Source organism: Anthonomus grandis, chromosome 2 (genome assembly GCF_022605725.1).
Source record: "Anthonomus grandis grandis chromosome 2, icAntGran1.3, whole genome shotgun sequence".
NCBI lineage: Eukaryota > Metazoa > Arthropoda > Insecta > Coleoptera > Curculionidae > Anthonomus > Anthonomus grandis.
In genome coordinates, this window is record NC_065547.1 from 42,662,525 (window position 1) to 42,676,890 (window position 14,366).

General features: G+C 33.3%; 1 protein-coding gene across 1 annotated transcript; it reads right to left on the minus strand.

The window, feature by feature from the left end:
- Window positions 1-140: 140 nt before the first annotated feature.
- Window positions 141-12,659, minus strand: LOC126750354 (ras-related protein Rab-35). The gene is made up of 5 exons (XM_050459933.1): window positions 12,437-12,659; window positions 8,256-8,430; window positions 1,295-1,419; window positions 1,083-1,239; window positions 141-1,029 (listed from the first exon to the last, which is right to left on the minus strand). Exons 1-5 carry the CDS (start codon window positions 12,486-12,488, stop codon window positions 936-938), a joined length of 603 nt encoding a protein of 200 aa, XP_050315890.1. The 5' UTR covers window positions 12,489-12,659; the 3' UTR covers window positions 141-935.
- Between the last annotated feature and the right edge of the window lie 1,707 nt (window positions 12,660-14,366).

Genomic DNA, 14,366 nt, shown 5'->3' on the forward strand with positions numbered 1-14,366 from the left:
GTAAGTACATATTATATGGTGGTATCTCTATTTGTCCTCTATGGCTGTTGATACTGTAATTCGATAAATAAATAAAACCTTTATGTGATTTGGTAACGCTTTAGCTTTAGAACTAAATAAGGTAAAATTAAAACACTATATCACAACAAATATACAATTTATTTCAGTAAGAAACAAATGCACAATTATTTAGATACTATGAGGTTATATACATCCAAGTTAATATAAAACATTTTCATATAAATGGGACTCGATAATTAAATGCACCTTCGAAACACAATCTATGTTACCTCTAATTGTCATTTTTGTTTTAAATAATAATAATAATAATAAATACGTATTTCCTGATATGCTATATTAGGTTTTAATTTAATTTAAAAATATTGTCTGCATAGGGAAATGAATAAAAAAAAACAAAATACTTATTACAACAAACAAATTCTACATGAATGCATGTACTATAAATCAGAGGGCCTCGGCAATGGCATAAAAATATACGAATTTGAGCAGAAAAAAATAAAGAATATCCAATTTACTAACCTAAGCTTAAAACAAAAATTGGTAAAATGGTAAATTTATTTACACTCATCTTGGTTATTTACAGGACCTCTCCTATACTTCACAGGTTAAATATCAAAGAACATTCATATTGGAACTGGTTGAATTATTGAATCTAGAGTTCCAAATGCACACATAGAAAGACAAACAATACAAATGCATTTGATTTGAACTGGGCCCCTCAATAATACTTATAGGACCCCAAAAAAAGTTATTTCCCCCAAAATATCACATACTTTTGGCTTAGCAAAAATAGCGCAAGGAAGCGACTCTCGTCTAGATTAGGGTCTTTTTTTTTTGTACTAATCTACTTGTACACTGTACACTAAAACACACGTCCGTACGCACACGCAGACCCAAACACTTCCATACCTCTGCTAACAACACTTGTTCTTCCTCGTTTTCTTCCTGGTGTCCCGTATATTTACTATATCTTTAGAGTCGTTTTGCTCTTTAATTTCTAATTTTGTCCTAAAATATAATTTATTTTAGTCACAATTAAAGCCATTTTTAAATGCTCTTACTTTAAAACCAGCCTAGTTATAACCATAAACATTTCCTCTACATTAATATTATCCTTGGCAGAAGTCTCAAAAAGTTGAATGTTCATGGTGTCTGCAAACCTCTGGGCATCTTCTGTTAACACGACTTTTCTATCTGGAGTGTCGTTTTTGTTTCCAACTAAAAAATACGGAAAATAGAAAAAATATACTAAAGGTGAACCCAATATGCTCACCTAATACTCGATTAACTACTTCACAATTTTGATCTATTTCATGTAACCACCGTTTTACGTTGGCGAATGTCTCGCCATTCGTTACATCATATACTATGACAACACCATGAGTTCCTCTATAATACCTGAAAGAGAAATATAAATATTTAAGTATTATATGCTTTTTACTATGCACTATGAAAAATATTTTAGTACCAATTTGAAATTATACTGTTTAATTATTTTTCATATAGCATTTTAGTGAAGGTTCGGTTACAGGAAAATCTGAAAGAAAAATCTGAAAAAGAAAAAAGCACCATGTTTCTGCAAAGGCTTACAAAGACATAATTATCTCCCTTAGGCCGATCGCATACTTATAAGACATTTGTTTCGAACATTTAGTAGTATACATCATGTCGTCGATGAAGATGTGGCGTTATTATCGGTACTAATATTGCGAAGGCGAAAGAAGAAAAATACTCGAAAATATTGGGTTCATCCATATAGTACAGCTAAACTTCATCGCAGTATATTTAAAAGTTCTACTGGTGAGGAAATGATGGAAGATCAAGCAAAATTTCAATCATTTTATAGAATGTCACGAGAGATATTTTTAGTACTTTTGGACATAATTGGACCTTCTATCAAGAGATCAGATACAAAATTTCGGAAATACATTACACCAAAGGAAAAACTAATTATTACAATGAGGTAAGTAACTAAATCAAATTTAATTTCCATTGTGTAAGTATTTATTATGTATTACAAATTGAAATAGTCATAATCGGTATTTGGAGATGTTATAGGTGTGTTTATTTGGCTTAAAGAGTACGTAGTTTGCGCTTGAGAACTGTTTGAAAATGGGTGAGAGTTACTGTTGCTTGAATTATAACAAATCTGTTGAGAATGTGTTGAACGTGATGGGGTAAAATTATTTGGTGGTGGTTTGTAAAGTATTTCACCAATAACTTGCATTGTTTTATATTTAAATTAGTGTTTTTAGTCGTTTGTCATTCGCTGTAAATCGGGCAAAAGACTTTTAAGAAATAGCAAGTCAGCATCTTCCGGTTTTTCCGATTGGCCTCGGCTTTTCTATGTAAAATAATCAATGGCACATTTCTCTAGAGTGACTAATAAAGGTTCATTTGTAGAGGATTCTTCGAATGCATCCCTATTTACATCATTTTTGTCATGTATTTCAGGAGGCTCAATATCCGAAGATTCTTCTTGAGTTGCAATATTATTTGTTTCTTCATTTATATACTGCTACCCTTTTATTGCCTAGATTTAGTGAACGGCAGGAGAAAGTCCAAATAGTCTACTAAATAATATTTTTTGTTTGTTTGTGCTGATGATCCAGATGGTGGTTTTTGCCTTAAATGACGGGTATAAGCAGATCTTAAATTTTTCCACTTCTCCTTACATGCAGCTCCTATAAATAAAATTTTATTTCAGATACTTGGCTACCGGAATGAGTTTTAAGCAGTTATCTTTCCAATTTATGAGAGGCGACCCTACAATTGGACAAGAAGTTTGTGACAATATTTGGTCAGGTTTGCAAATGGAATTCATGCCTTTTCCAAGTGAATTGCAATGGATTGAAAAAGCCGAACGCTTTGACGAACTTTGGAATTTACCGAACTGTATTGATAGTATCGATGGAAAACATATTAGTTAATACATTGTCCAGCCAAGACGGGATCCGCCTTTTATAATTATAAAAGTTTTATTGCAATTATTGGCTATAGAGGATGCAGATAGCAATTTTACTACAATTGACGTTGGCGACTGGTAGAAATAGTCTATGGTAGAAATAGGGGCAATATTTAAAAATTCAAGTATTTGACGAAACTTCCAGGCAAACACACTCAATTTTCCACCACCGCAGCCTTTGCCCAAAGAACCACACGAGCCGGCTTTTCCCTATTATTTTGTCGGAGATGCTGCTTTCCCTCTTTGTAAAAATTTATTAAAGCCTTATCCGTCAAGAAATTTAACAAACCCGAAAAGAATCTTCAACTATGGATTATCACGAGCTCGTCGAAGTGTAGAATGTGCATTTGGTATAATGGTGTAAAAATTTAAAATTCTAGAGAGATCTATTCTATGCTCACCCCAAAAAGTTGATAAAATTGTTAAGGCAATTTGTCTGTTACACAATTTTATAAGAAAATTGGATGGAAAAATGTCAGAGCCAACATTTGAAATGGGCGGGTTACTACATAATAATAATAACACACAACAAATATTACAAAATTTTCACCCTCAATATCAGCGCGGCAGATAAATAGAAGCTTCAGAAAAAATTTTTAGGTCTCCCTGTATGCAATAGAAAAATATTTTGCACGAAAATATTATTTTTTAACAAACCAGAACTTTTTCTGAACATGTTTTGTTTTTTACTCGATAATTTAAAAAAATCCCATTTGGTAAGATGTTAGCAGAACACGCTGTATATTATATTATAAAAGTAAACACTACCTGTTTCATTTATTTCTTTTCCAACTTCGTTCCAGGCTTTTTCTTGCACATGCCTATTTGAGTAGTCTTCCCTGGTATGGTCATACAAAACATTGTATTTTTCAACGATTTGTACAAATTTTACATTAAATGTTGGATTATCTTTCATTTTACTTATTTTTATTAAAATTATTGTTAAGTAGCGTGCATTCAGTTAAAGCAGTCGAAAACAAATGAAGCTTGAAATTGGAGCCAAGCAGTGTCGTATCAAATTCGTTTGCAACAAGTCTTGTCCTGTCCGCGGCGTATCTGTTTGTTCTATGAATCGCCATAATAATAATAATAATAATAATAATAATATCCTTTATTTGCCAACAAAATCGTATACAGGACGACAAAGCAACGTCATACAAAGGAGGATCTAGCTCCCATGGGGTACATTAATTTTTCTTATCTAGAATTCATAGAGGCAATATACTTATATAAACAAAATAACAAAATTTAAAATAAATATTCTAAATATCTAACACAAGTTAAAATTATTATTCAAAAGTAAAATTATAAAAACATTTAATCTGCAACCAGTGGTAAACAGCTTTTTTAAATTGGACTGTAGATTCAATGCTTCTAATATCAGCAGGTAGCATTCTATAAGCCCTGATGGCCATATAATGAGAACCTCTTTCATAGTAAGCTGAATTATGCAATGGAATACGGAGATCGCTTCTATGTCGTGTAATCATAGTCACTTCCTCAGCGTACATTTCCCTATTCTCAACAAACAAATGATTGTGTCTCTTCACAAATAACACCAAGGAAGAAAAGTATAGGGAGGGAAGGGTGAGTATTTTTAGTTTGCAGAAGTAAGGCCTACAGGAAGTTCTGTAGGTCATGCCCAATAAACAACGAATGATACGCTTTTGCATTCTAAATATATCTAGAGCTCCTCTTGCAGATCCCCAGAAACAGATACCATATTGTAAGATCGACTGTACCTGTCCGAAATAAAATAGGCGAAGAGATACCTCAGACACTACATCCCTTAATCTTCTAATCAATCCGCACAAGCTAGCTAATCTGGAATAAAGGTTTTTAATATGTTTCTCCCAATTTAAATTGGGGTCAATGTGTATTCCTAAGAATTTAATACTATTGGCCACAGGGATTGACTGCCCACCAGACCACACAAGTAGAGATTCTGAGACAATATTGGCCTTCGAAAAATTAATCAACCCCGTTTTACCAGAGTTCAAAGACAACTTACTGTCCAGACACCAGGTACTCATGCGCTCCACTGCGGATGAGCATAAGAACCACCGTGTTGGAAATAAAACGACATGTCGCAGACATGTTTGAAACAAATGTCTTATAAGTATGCGATCGGCCTTAGGGACAAATTACGAACCATCTAGTAAAGTTCCTGTGTGTTATCAGGCAGATAAATTCTATCCTGTCGGTAAACCTACCAATAGCTGTAGGGGGAATTATGAACCAAATTTTAACCTGTTATTAACTAGCAGAAGGTTTACAGTTTGGCAACAACATAATTATTGTTGTGGCCAGTATAATAATCTTAAGAAAAAAAAAAGATTAGGGTTATGAATATCCGGTCCTGAGAAAATAAATAAAATAAACAAAAATAATGGTAGTGTTTGGTTTTTAATTTGTGATAATAGTTATAGGTACTTGTATACTTGTTTTGTACCAAATCCGATATTCTTTCCGTTAGTACTAGTATTAAATACGTATTTGCATTTTTGCTAATTAGTAAGTATCCCACCAGACATTTGCCAATAAATCACAGTACACAGCTTTTTAGAAACTGTATACTGTGCAGTGAATTTGGTAGAACTCTAATAATTTTTGTTTTCCACTATTTTTTTAGAGGATGTCTTAATAACCTGATAACAAAAGAGTACCGACCTCTTTTCTGAAAAAGAAGTTATTATGCTCTGTAATTTAGTAAGTCAATATGCAGGTACAATTAAATAAAAAAAGACTGATCCAACATCTTGGAAAGAAAAATATCAGGCGTGGGAAAAATTGACAGCAGAGTTTAATGTAAAAAACCCTATGTCAGGGGTGGTTCGAATCCTGAATAATCTTCGAACAAAGTATGAGGGTATAAAAAAGATCTCAGAAAAAAAGTAGCCAATAACAAACAGGAAATATTTAAAACTGGTGGCGGTAAGTAAAACGATGCGCAAAGCGGAATTTTCTGATGTTGAAGATGCAGTGTATACATGGTTTTTGCAACAGAGAGCACGATATGCACCAATTTCCGAAGCAATCATATTTCAAAAGGCTCGCCAATTTTTCACAGAAATGAATAATGACGAAGGAGTCAACTTCGAAGCTAGCAGAGGATGGTTTCAAGGCTTCAAACACAGATTTGGGATACGCTCGTTGAAATTTACCGGGGAAAAGCTGTCGAGTGACGAAACCTTTCGTATAGAACTCAAACAAAAAATTGAACAACTCGGTCTTTCTTCAGAGCAAATCTATAACGCGGACGAATCTGGATTATACTGGCGCTGTCTTCCTGAAAAGACATTAGTATACACGCAGACGAAAAGGGTGCCCCGGGTCGTAAAATCAGTAAAGACCGAATTAAGTGGACGACATAAGTTGAGGTTGCTTGTGATCGGTAAATCAAAAAATCCAAGACCATTCAAAAACAGCAACCTACCTGTCTGTTACCGAAACCAAAAAAGTGCTTGGGTTGATTGAGTTATTTTCGAAGAATGGTTCCACAGTGAATTCGTATCAAGCGTAAAAAAGTATCTTCGAATCAATAATTTTGAAGAGAAAGCCCTTTTAATATTAGACAATGCTTCAGCCTACAGACCAGGCGAAGAACTAGCCAGTCATGATGGTAATATTCAAGTCATGTTTCTTCCACCTAACTGCACTGCCCTGGTTCAGCCGATGGACCAGAATGTGATCCAAAATATAAAAGTCACATATCGAAAAAGGCTGCTGCCAGAGGTACTTGTACAAGATGATGAAAACATTGCGCAATGTTTAAAGAATGTGTCGCTAAAGGATGCTGTGTTTGCATTAGCCGAATCTTGGAAGCAAGTGCCTGAAAAACTGGTGAGAAAATCGTGGTGTCAACTTCTTTTCGCCAGGAACATGGATGAAGAAGATTTGATACTCCTGCATGCTTTACGAGGAGAAATATGTGATTCTATTTTGTCAGATGAAGGACCTGATCTAGTGGAGTTAGTGAACAAAGTGAATCGTGCTGATAATCCGATAGATAAAACAGAAGTTGAAAAATGGGCAAGAGGTGATGACAAGGAAAATTTGGATATATTGATCTTAGAAGATGATGAGATTATTGCTAATGTCGCAGGAGAAAATCAGAAGCCTGATGACGAGGATGAACTTATACAAAAAATGTCCAGCACAGAAGCGGTGATCTCATTTGATAAGTGTCTACGCTGGGCGGAGGAAAATGAATTGCCACTGTATGAAGTGATCCTTCTAAGAAGAATTCGACAGAAGGCTGTCGATCTAAGCATCAAAAAATCTGTTCAAAGAACTCTGGACAATTTTATTCAAAGAAAATATTAAGAGGCAATGAAGTATGTCCATATTATGTAGGCAGTTAACTGGTTTCTTTAAAAATCGTAATTATTTTTCTTGTTAGATAAATTTTTACTGAATCGTTCGTTTGATTTCCTGTTAAGTTAAATAAAGGTTTTTAAATCCATTATGTACAAATATGTTTTATGGTGAGAGTGCATTTATATGGTGAAGAAAGTTATCTATAAACCGAACGTGTTCGGTTTATAGATCTTTTATTATAAATCCTATAATCCGAAAGTTTTGGTAAACTGAATGGGGTCTGCCAACTTTCTGTTCGGATTATCCATACATTACTGTACTAATAATATAACATAGAATACCTTCTTACAATATTCAAAAAAAAAACATTATACTCAGAGGTTTATAAAGATTCTCAAAGTCTTAATGTTAGTTATGTAATGGAACTAAAACTGCAGTAATGAGAGCAATGAGAGTTGGGAGACAACAAATGAAGAGACAAAAACGGCAGGGGGCATTTATTCGTGGAGGTAGCAAAGGTGATGAAGAAACTGGTTGCATGTTAAGACAAAGAAAAAAATGCCATACCGGATCGTATATTACAGACTATATTAAAAAGTGTATTGAAAAAAATAGCATTTAAAATTTCAGTTCATAATTCCTTCAAATACATAAAAAAGTCAACAGGAATTCATCACAACAATAATATTACTTAATATCCTACTGGTTCAGGTTACACTTCAATTAACACCGCTTACATTGAAATAACTTTACAATTAGTCATTAATATAGAAAAACAGTTTTATTTAATACTGTAAAACTATTTTTCTGATTAACTGACCACAGAAGTCTGGTTTAAACATATTTAAGATAACCAGTGTTTAATTACTCAAATGATAACAGTACTGGTTTCTGGTTTTTTTTTTAAATAAAAAATAATTTTCCTTAAAGGTTTTTTTTTTTAACTTACGTGCTAGTAATTGTCCTAAACCTCTCCTGACCTGCAGTGTCCCAAATCTGCAACTTGACTCTCTGGCCATCTATGGTGACAGTTTTTATCTTAAAATCTACCCCTATAGTGGTAATGTAACTGCCAGTGAAAGTGTTATCCGAAAACCTTAGCAGCAGAGAACTTTTTCCTACACCTGATTGAAGGAAAAACATTTTTAATTAATTCATAATGATATTGTAATATTTTTTTATAATAAGGTTTAAGCACTGAAACCATGTAATGTGCCCTTTGCACATTCTTTGTATTATTTGTGGAATTTATTAACTTTCATGCAATTCTTGGGTATTCTTACTATTCCATTATAAGGTTACTTAGGGACTTGCATTGACTAAGGGTGATGGAAATTGTTGAATATCAAACACTAATGATACGTTATGATGCCGGCTTACATTGTTTTTTAAAGCACAAATGTTAAATAATAAAGTTATGATTTTTCAAAGTATTATTTTACTTTTTGTAAAAATAGTAAGTTTTTTCAATTATGTCAAATAAATGTTTTTAAAATACTTAAATTAAATAGCCTCTATGACATAATAGAGTATTGGGAGGTTCAAAACTCTTTCAATCTAAATATTTTATTACATTCACTGACAATTTTTTCTGTTTTATGGATTTTTTATCAAATAATAAAATGTATTTTTAGTGTTTAGATATTTTTTTTCTCTGTAGTAATTTTCAGTTTGGGTGGGATATTTTGGGCCGTTTTACAAGCAAAATACCTACAACTTATTAGCATAGTACCACATACTTCTAGTAAAATATAAAATTTTAATACTTTGTTCCTTATAGACAATAAGTTCTATAATCATATAAATGAATAATATGAAATATGGGTAAGAAAAACTTTAACCATCGTCTTGTTGAAATTATATTGGGATTTTGGTCTTTTATTGGAAGCAAACATAATCAGTCTCAAATCCCCGGCTCAATGAAGCTTTCTAACCAATCATACAATACGTCTGACAGCATTGTGTCGGCTTTTGGAGATTATTTCAGGAGTGTATACACGAACTCACTTCCCAGCGATCATCCTGTCGTCTCTGAACCTCCCTTAACTTGCATTGACGTCGTCGCGCTCGCGGCTACCGACATTACAATGGCGAGCAAGTGTCTGAAAAGCAAAATGACCTCTGGCCCAGATCTAATTCCTAGTTTTTTAGCTAGGGACTGCTCTGTTGCACTTACAGACCCTCTGCTCCACATTTTTAATCTGATCCTTAACACAGGTATTTTTCCCAAAATCTTTAAAAAGGGCGATGCTGGAACAATTGAGAATTACCGCCCTATATCCATTCTGTGCAATTTCTCAAAGTTATTCGAGTTGGCTCTTTATAAATTAATTTTTCCCAAGGTTAAATCCATGCTGGCCAATGATCAACATGGCTTTGTTTCTGGCCGCTCATGTACTACAAACCTAGCATTCTTCTCTCAGTTTGTGTGCGAAGCACTTAATGATAGAGGTCAAATCGATGTTATCTACACAGACTTTCAAAAGGCTTTTGACCAGATTGACCACTTCATCCTATTAAATAAGCTTGAGCGCCAGTTTGGATTCTCCGATCTCTTGATAAAGCTCCTTAACTCGTTGTGGTCAACTGCAAGAGAACATCAATACCATACACCTTTGGTTAAAGGAACCGGCTTAACCTTAATGTTTCCAAGTGTAATGTGGTCAGCCACTTTCGAATCGAAAGTCCAGTTGTCTTTAATTACTCAGTTAATGGAGAGTCTCTGGCAAGGTCTACCTGTTTTAAGGATCTTGGAGTCACCTTTGACCAAAAATTTTCTTTTATCCCTCACATCGAAGATACTGTTTCTAGAGCTACTCGCATGCTGGGCTTTATTATTAGAAATTGCAAACTTTTTTCGAACACTGCCACTGCCAAAACTCTCTACTATGCATTTGTTAGATCCAGGCTGGACTACAGCTCCCTCATTTGGTCTCCCATTTACAACCAGCACATTCACCTATTAGAATCAGTCCAACGGCGATTCCAATGTTTGGCATTTAAGGATGGTGGAGTCTATCCTCCAAGGGGTTTTGACCATAACCTGCTGCTCTCTAGATATAGTGAACAGTCACTTGCGAAGAGGAGAGAAATGCATTCGGTGAAATTCTTGTTTAATTTACTTAACCATAAAATTGACTGCCCATCCCTTTTGCAAAGGATTTGCTTTCATATACCACGCCCAGGATCTAGACAGTGTCCAGCTTTTAACTTGGACACAGCCAGGTCCAACATTCTGTACCAGAGTCCTATTCACTTTATGTGTCAAAACTTTAACACTATTGCTGATTCTTGTGACATTCACCATGACCACTTGGCACTTATTTTGAGTCACCTGAGTATGGTCGGTGGGGGAGGCTAGGTTATTTGGTTTTTAGTTATTTAGTTTTAGTTTGAATACATTTGTTTACTCATTTTTTTCCGCTCTTTTGATTTAAATTAATTCTTGATTCTTATCCTAATTTAGTGTTGATTTTTTATTATTTATTTTCGCAAACTCACTACTTTTTTTATATTATATAGCAATTCTTTTATAGTTTAGTTGCATGAATCTAATACAGTTCATGCATTCGTACTTGTACATTTACATATTTAATTTGATTTTCCTGTAACTGGGTATATGTAACCTGTTGGAAATAAAGCTTATTATTATTATTATTATTTTTATATCAATCGACTATTCTGTTAGATTTAAGAAAGCTTTAAAGAAAATGTTTGTCTCAAAAGCTTGTTACCACCTGGACAAATCATTTAATGTAAATATCTGGAATTAGTAGTCTACTTCTTGTATATAATTAGTGTGTCTTATTATTGATAAATTTTATTTTTTATGTATCTTAAAGCTGTTGAATTGTTAATCTATATTATACCCACTTCCTGTTTTTCTACTTATTAAGAATGACTTTTGGTACTCTGTGATATTTTTATTTTATTAGGATTATTTTAGCTAATAGCAAGACTTTGTCAGCAATTCTGTGTCATCAAGCTAGTTTTTGATTTGATTTGCAAATCTCTCAAAATTTAACTTTTCATCAAGGATTGTTTCTTAAACTCTTTTCAATAAATCATATGTAATTAGGTAATGCATAATTTGTTTTTTCAACTTCAACATAGACTCACTTATTACAGACATTGACAAAACAAAACTCCCTTTAAATTAAAATAGTGTATAAAAAGCACATTCTTGTCATAGATAAAAAAAGCCCTTAATCAAAAAAAAATCTTTTAACAAAACCATATAAGCGTGAAGCAAGTTTAACAATTATTAAATAACAACAAGAAGTATAAAAATTCTATTAATTTTGAAATTTGTTTATAGTGAATTTTTTAATGTGATCCTGAAGGGCATTTTCATTTTCGCTACCAGATATTTAAAGAAACACTGAAATGCAGTCACTCTATGTATGGATACAATTAAAGTAAATTACAAATAGCAAATTTAAAGTCCAAGTAATTCAGAAAGAATCTCAAATGTTGTAGTTTACCCTCTTCTGAAATACAAATGTCTTTATTTGAACAGGATGTTCCTACAGATGCTGGATAACATACAATATATTGTTGAAATATATTGAAGCAACTGTTTCAGAGAGATAACTGGCAATTAACAACATAATTTTATTTTGGGGAGGACTTGGAGGATTGCTAGTGGGAAGAAGTACTATTATATCATTTTTACAAGGAATCATGGTAGATATTAAAAGTTGGGGTGAGAAATTAATTGCAGGTTTTAGAAATGAAAACAACAGAATCTTCTCTGTCTTTGACATAATATTACAACCATTTAATATTCTGACTAGTATTTTGGATACAAATTTCATTTCTAAAATACTCTTGATAATCAAATGCATTATTTCCAGAAATACTTTTTTCCTTCTATTCAGGCTAATTTACAACAAAAGTGTCTTTTATTAAAAATTAAATAGAAAACAAACAATGGCACTAACAAGTAAATTACATTTAAACAATGTGTGCCACATTTCCAACTAGATTATTTCGCCTACAATAACGAGATATATCAGCTAGACCGGATATAATTTATATGATTCTTGATATGTTTATAATTTTAAGTAATTTCGTTTAATTTAAAGCAAACCCCGCCCCAGGGACTAAAGAAGTCTATAATGCACTTACCACTGTCTCCAATGATGAGCAATTTGAACAAGTGGTCGTAATCTCTGGCCATTTTTTGAGAATAACTGTTGCTTGTAAGGGTTCTAGGACCGAAATACCATAAAAAATTAAGTGTTATCACTTATCTGTTTGTTTAAAATCGTATTTTATTTAGTTTTTTTTTTCGATAAGATTCAATCTGATTCAACACGATGATGACAAACGTTGACCACTGACATTGACAGTTAACAATCTTTTTTTGACAGTGACGGATTAATTGATATGTGTCATTTTTTTTCGGAAGAGTAGATATGGGACCTGCCCTTATCGATATACTTACAGGTGCTGAAATATCGATTATGTCCGTTTTTTTTTAAGATTAACTGTTGCTTGTAAGGGTTTAGAACCTTTATCTGTTTGTTTAAAATCGTATTTTATCTAGTTTTTTTTCGATAGGGTTCAATTTAATTCAACACGATAGTGACAAACAAGCGTTGACCACTGACATGAGGTTTGAACAGTCAGGATGTTCGCATCGCGTCTTGATTAGGTCCCTTTTAGCGGGAAAAGGCGTAAACCCCGACTGTGGAAATAATCAGTAGCAGTCTGTAATTTCAGTACGACTATGCCTCGGAACAGAAGAGCCTCACCCCACCTTACATAGCGTGATGGTGTGGTGTGAGGATACATAAAATAGCAGCCTCTCCCAAGCCAGTACACACTGGTTAAGAGAATTTGCAAAGAAAAAAAACTAAAGTATAGACTTCAGCAGGGCTTCTTTCTCAGAGGGAACAGTAGTACATGTTTAGACTAGCTCAAGTTGCTTAGACCAGAGGTCCACCAAGTGGTGGACACACGAAACAAAAAAAAAGACCAGTTTTTTTTTTTTAAATATCAAAAAATTTATATCAATATTTATTGTTTATTATTGTTCGTCTCCCAAGACCGCTAACAAACGCTTAAAGCGCCTTATACGACGACGTCTTGATCGCTCGAATGAGATGTCTTAAAGACGCTTATAGGCGCTTACTCGCTAAAATATGGCTTAACAATCTTTTTTTTGACGTTGACACTGTTGACAGATTAATTGCTAAGTGTCATTTTTTTCGACATTAGTAGGTATGGAATCCGCCATTATCGATATACTTACAAGTGCTTAAATATCGATTAAGCCCTGTTTTTTTATCCCTTTCGTGCTTCTTCTCTATATTAATAGAATGCCTAAAACTGAAGGAAACTCCAGAACTTCATAAAGCGCTAGATATAAGATCGGGCAATTATTTAATAAAAGGTTTAAATAAAGAGACAAAAAGAGGCCTTATGGACAAATATATAGTACCCGCAAAATTTATCATAATTACCTGTGCCTATTTTAAATTAAGAGATTTGTAATTGCCTCTAAATCTTCTATTAGAAAATTGTATCTCTCGTATTGGAATTCCTATCAAATTTACTATATTTTTACCTTATTTAAGCTAAGCAGCTATGAGAGTTATGAAATTAATAAATTATGAAAGCATTAAAGACCAGTGGGAAATCAAGGTCTGATAATTTAAGTGCTTTCTTCTAGACAGTTGAGGTCAGAAGTATCAAGAGCAAAGTCATCCAAAATATTACAGGAGTGAGTACAAATCTATCCAGAAGAATCAGCCTCAATTTCCACAATAGTCCAAAGAAAAAAAAAACATGCTTTATTGTTATTAACAAAAAAAAAATGTTCTAAACAAAGCTACCTTAAATTACTACCACTAAACTTAACCACTACACCCCATACACACTCGAGTTCCAAAACAAACATCAGAAAAAAAAATACATAAAAAGTAAATTAAATTCCATAATTATCTCCTCAAGTATAAGACAGCAAAGAATTCAAACCATAAAATTCAAATACTGTAAACTTACACTTAGGGAAAATTAGAATGTGTCGACGTAGTGAATAGCACAGTGAATA

Coding starts and splice junctions, on each gene's coding strand:
- LOC126750354 (XM_050459933.1), bottom strand. CDS start 12,488: ATGGCCAGAGATTACGACCACTTGTTCAAATTGCTCATCATTGGAGAC. Junction 1,420..8,255: donor TTTAGGACAATTACTAGCAC/GTAAGTTAAAAA, acceptor TTTCTCTTTCAG/GTATTATAGAGGAACTCATG. Junction 1,030..1,082: donor ATAACTAGGCTGGTTTTAAA/GTAAGAGCATTT, acceptor ATTATATTTTAG/GACAAAATTAGAAATTAAAG.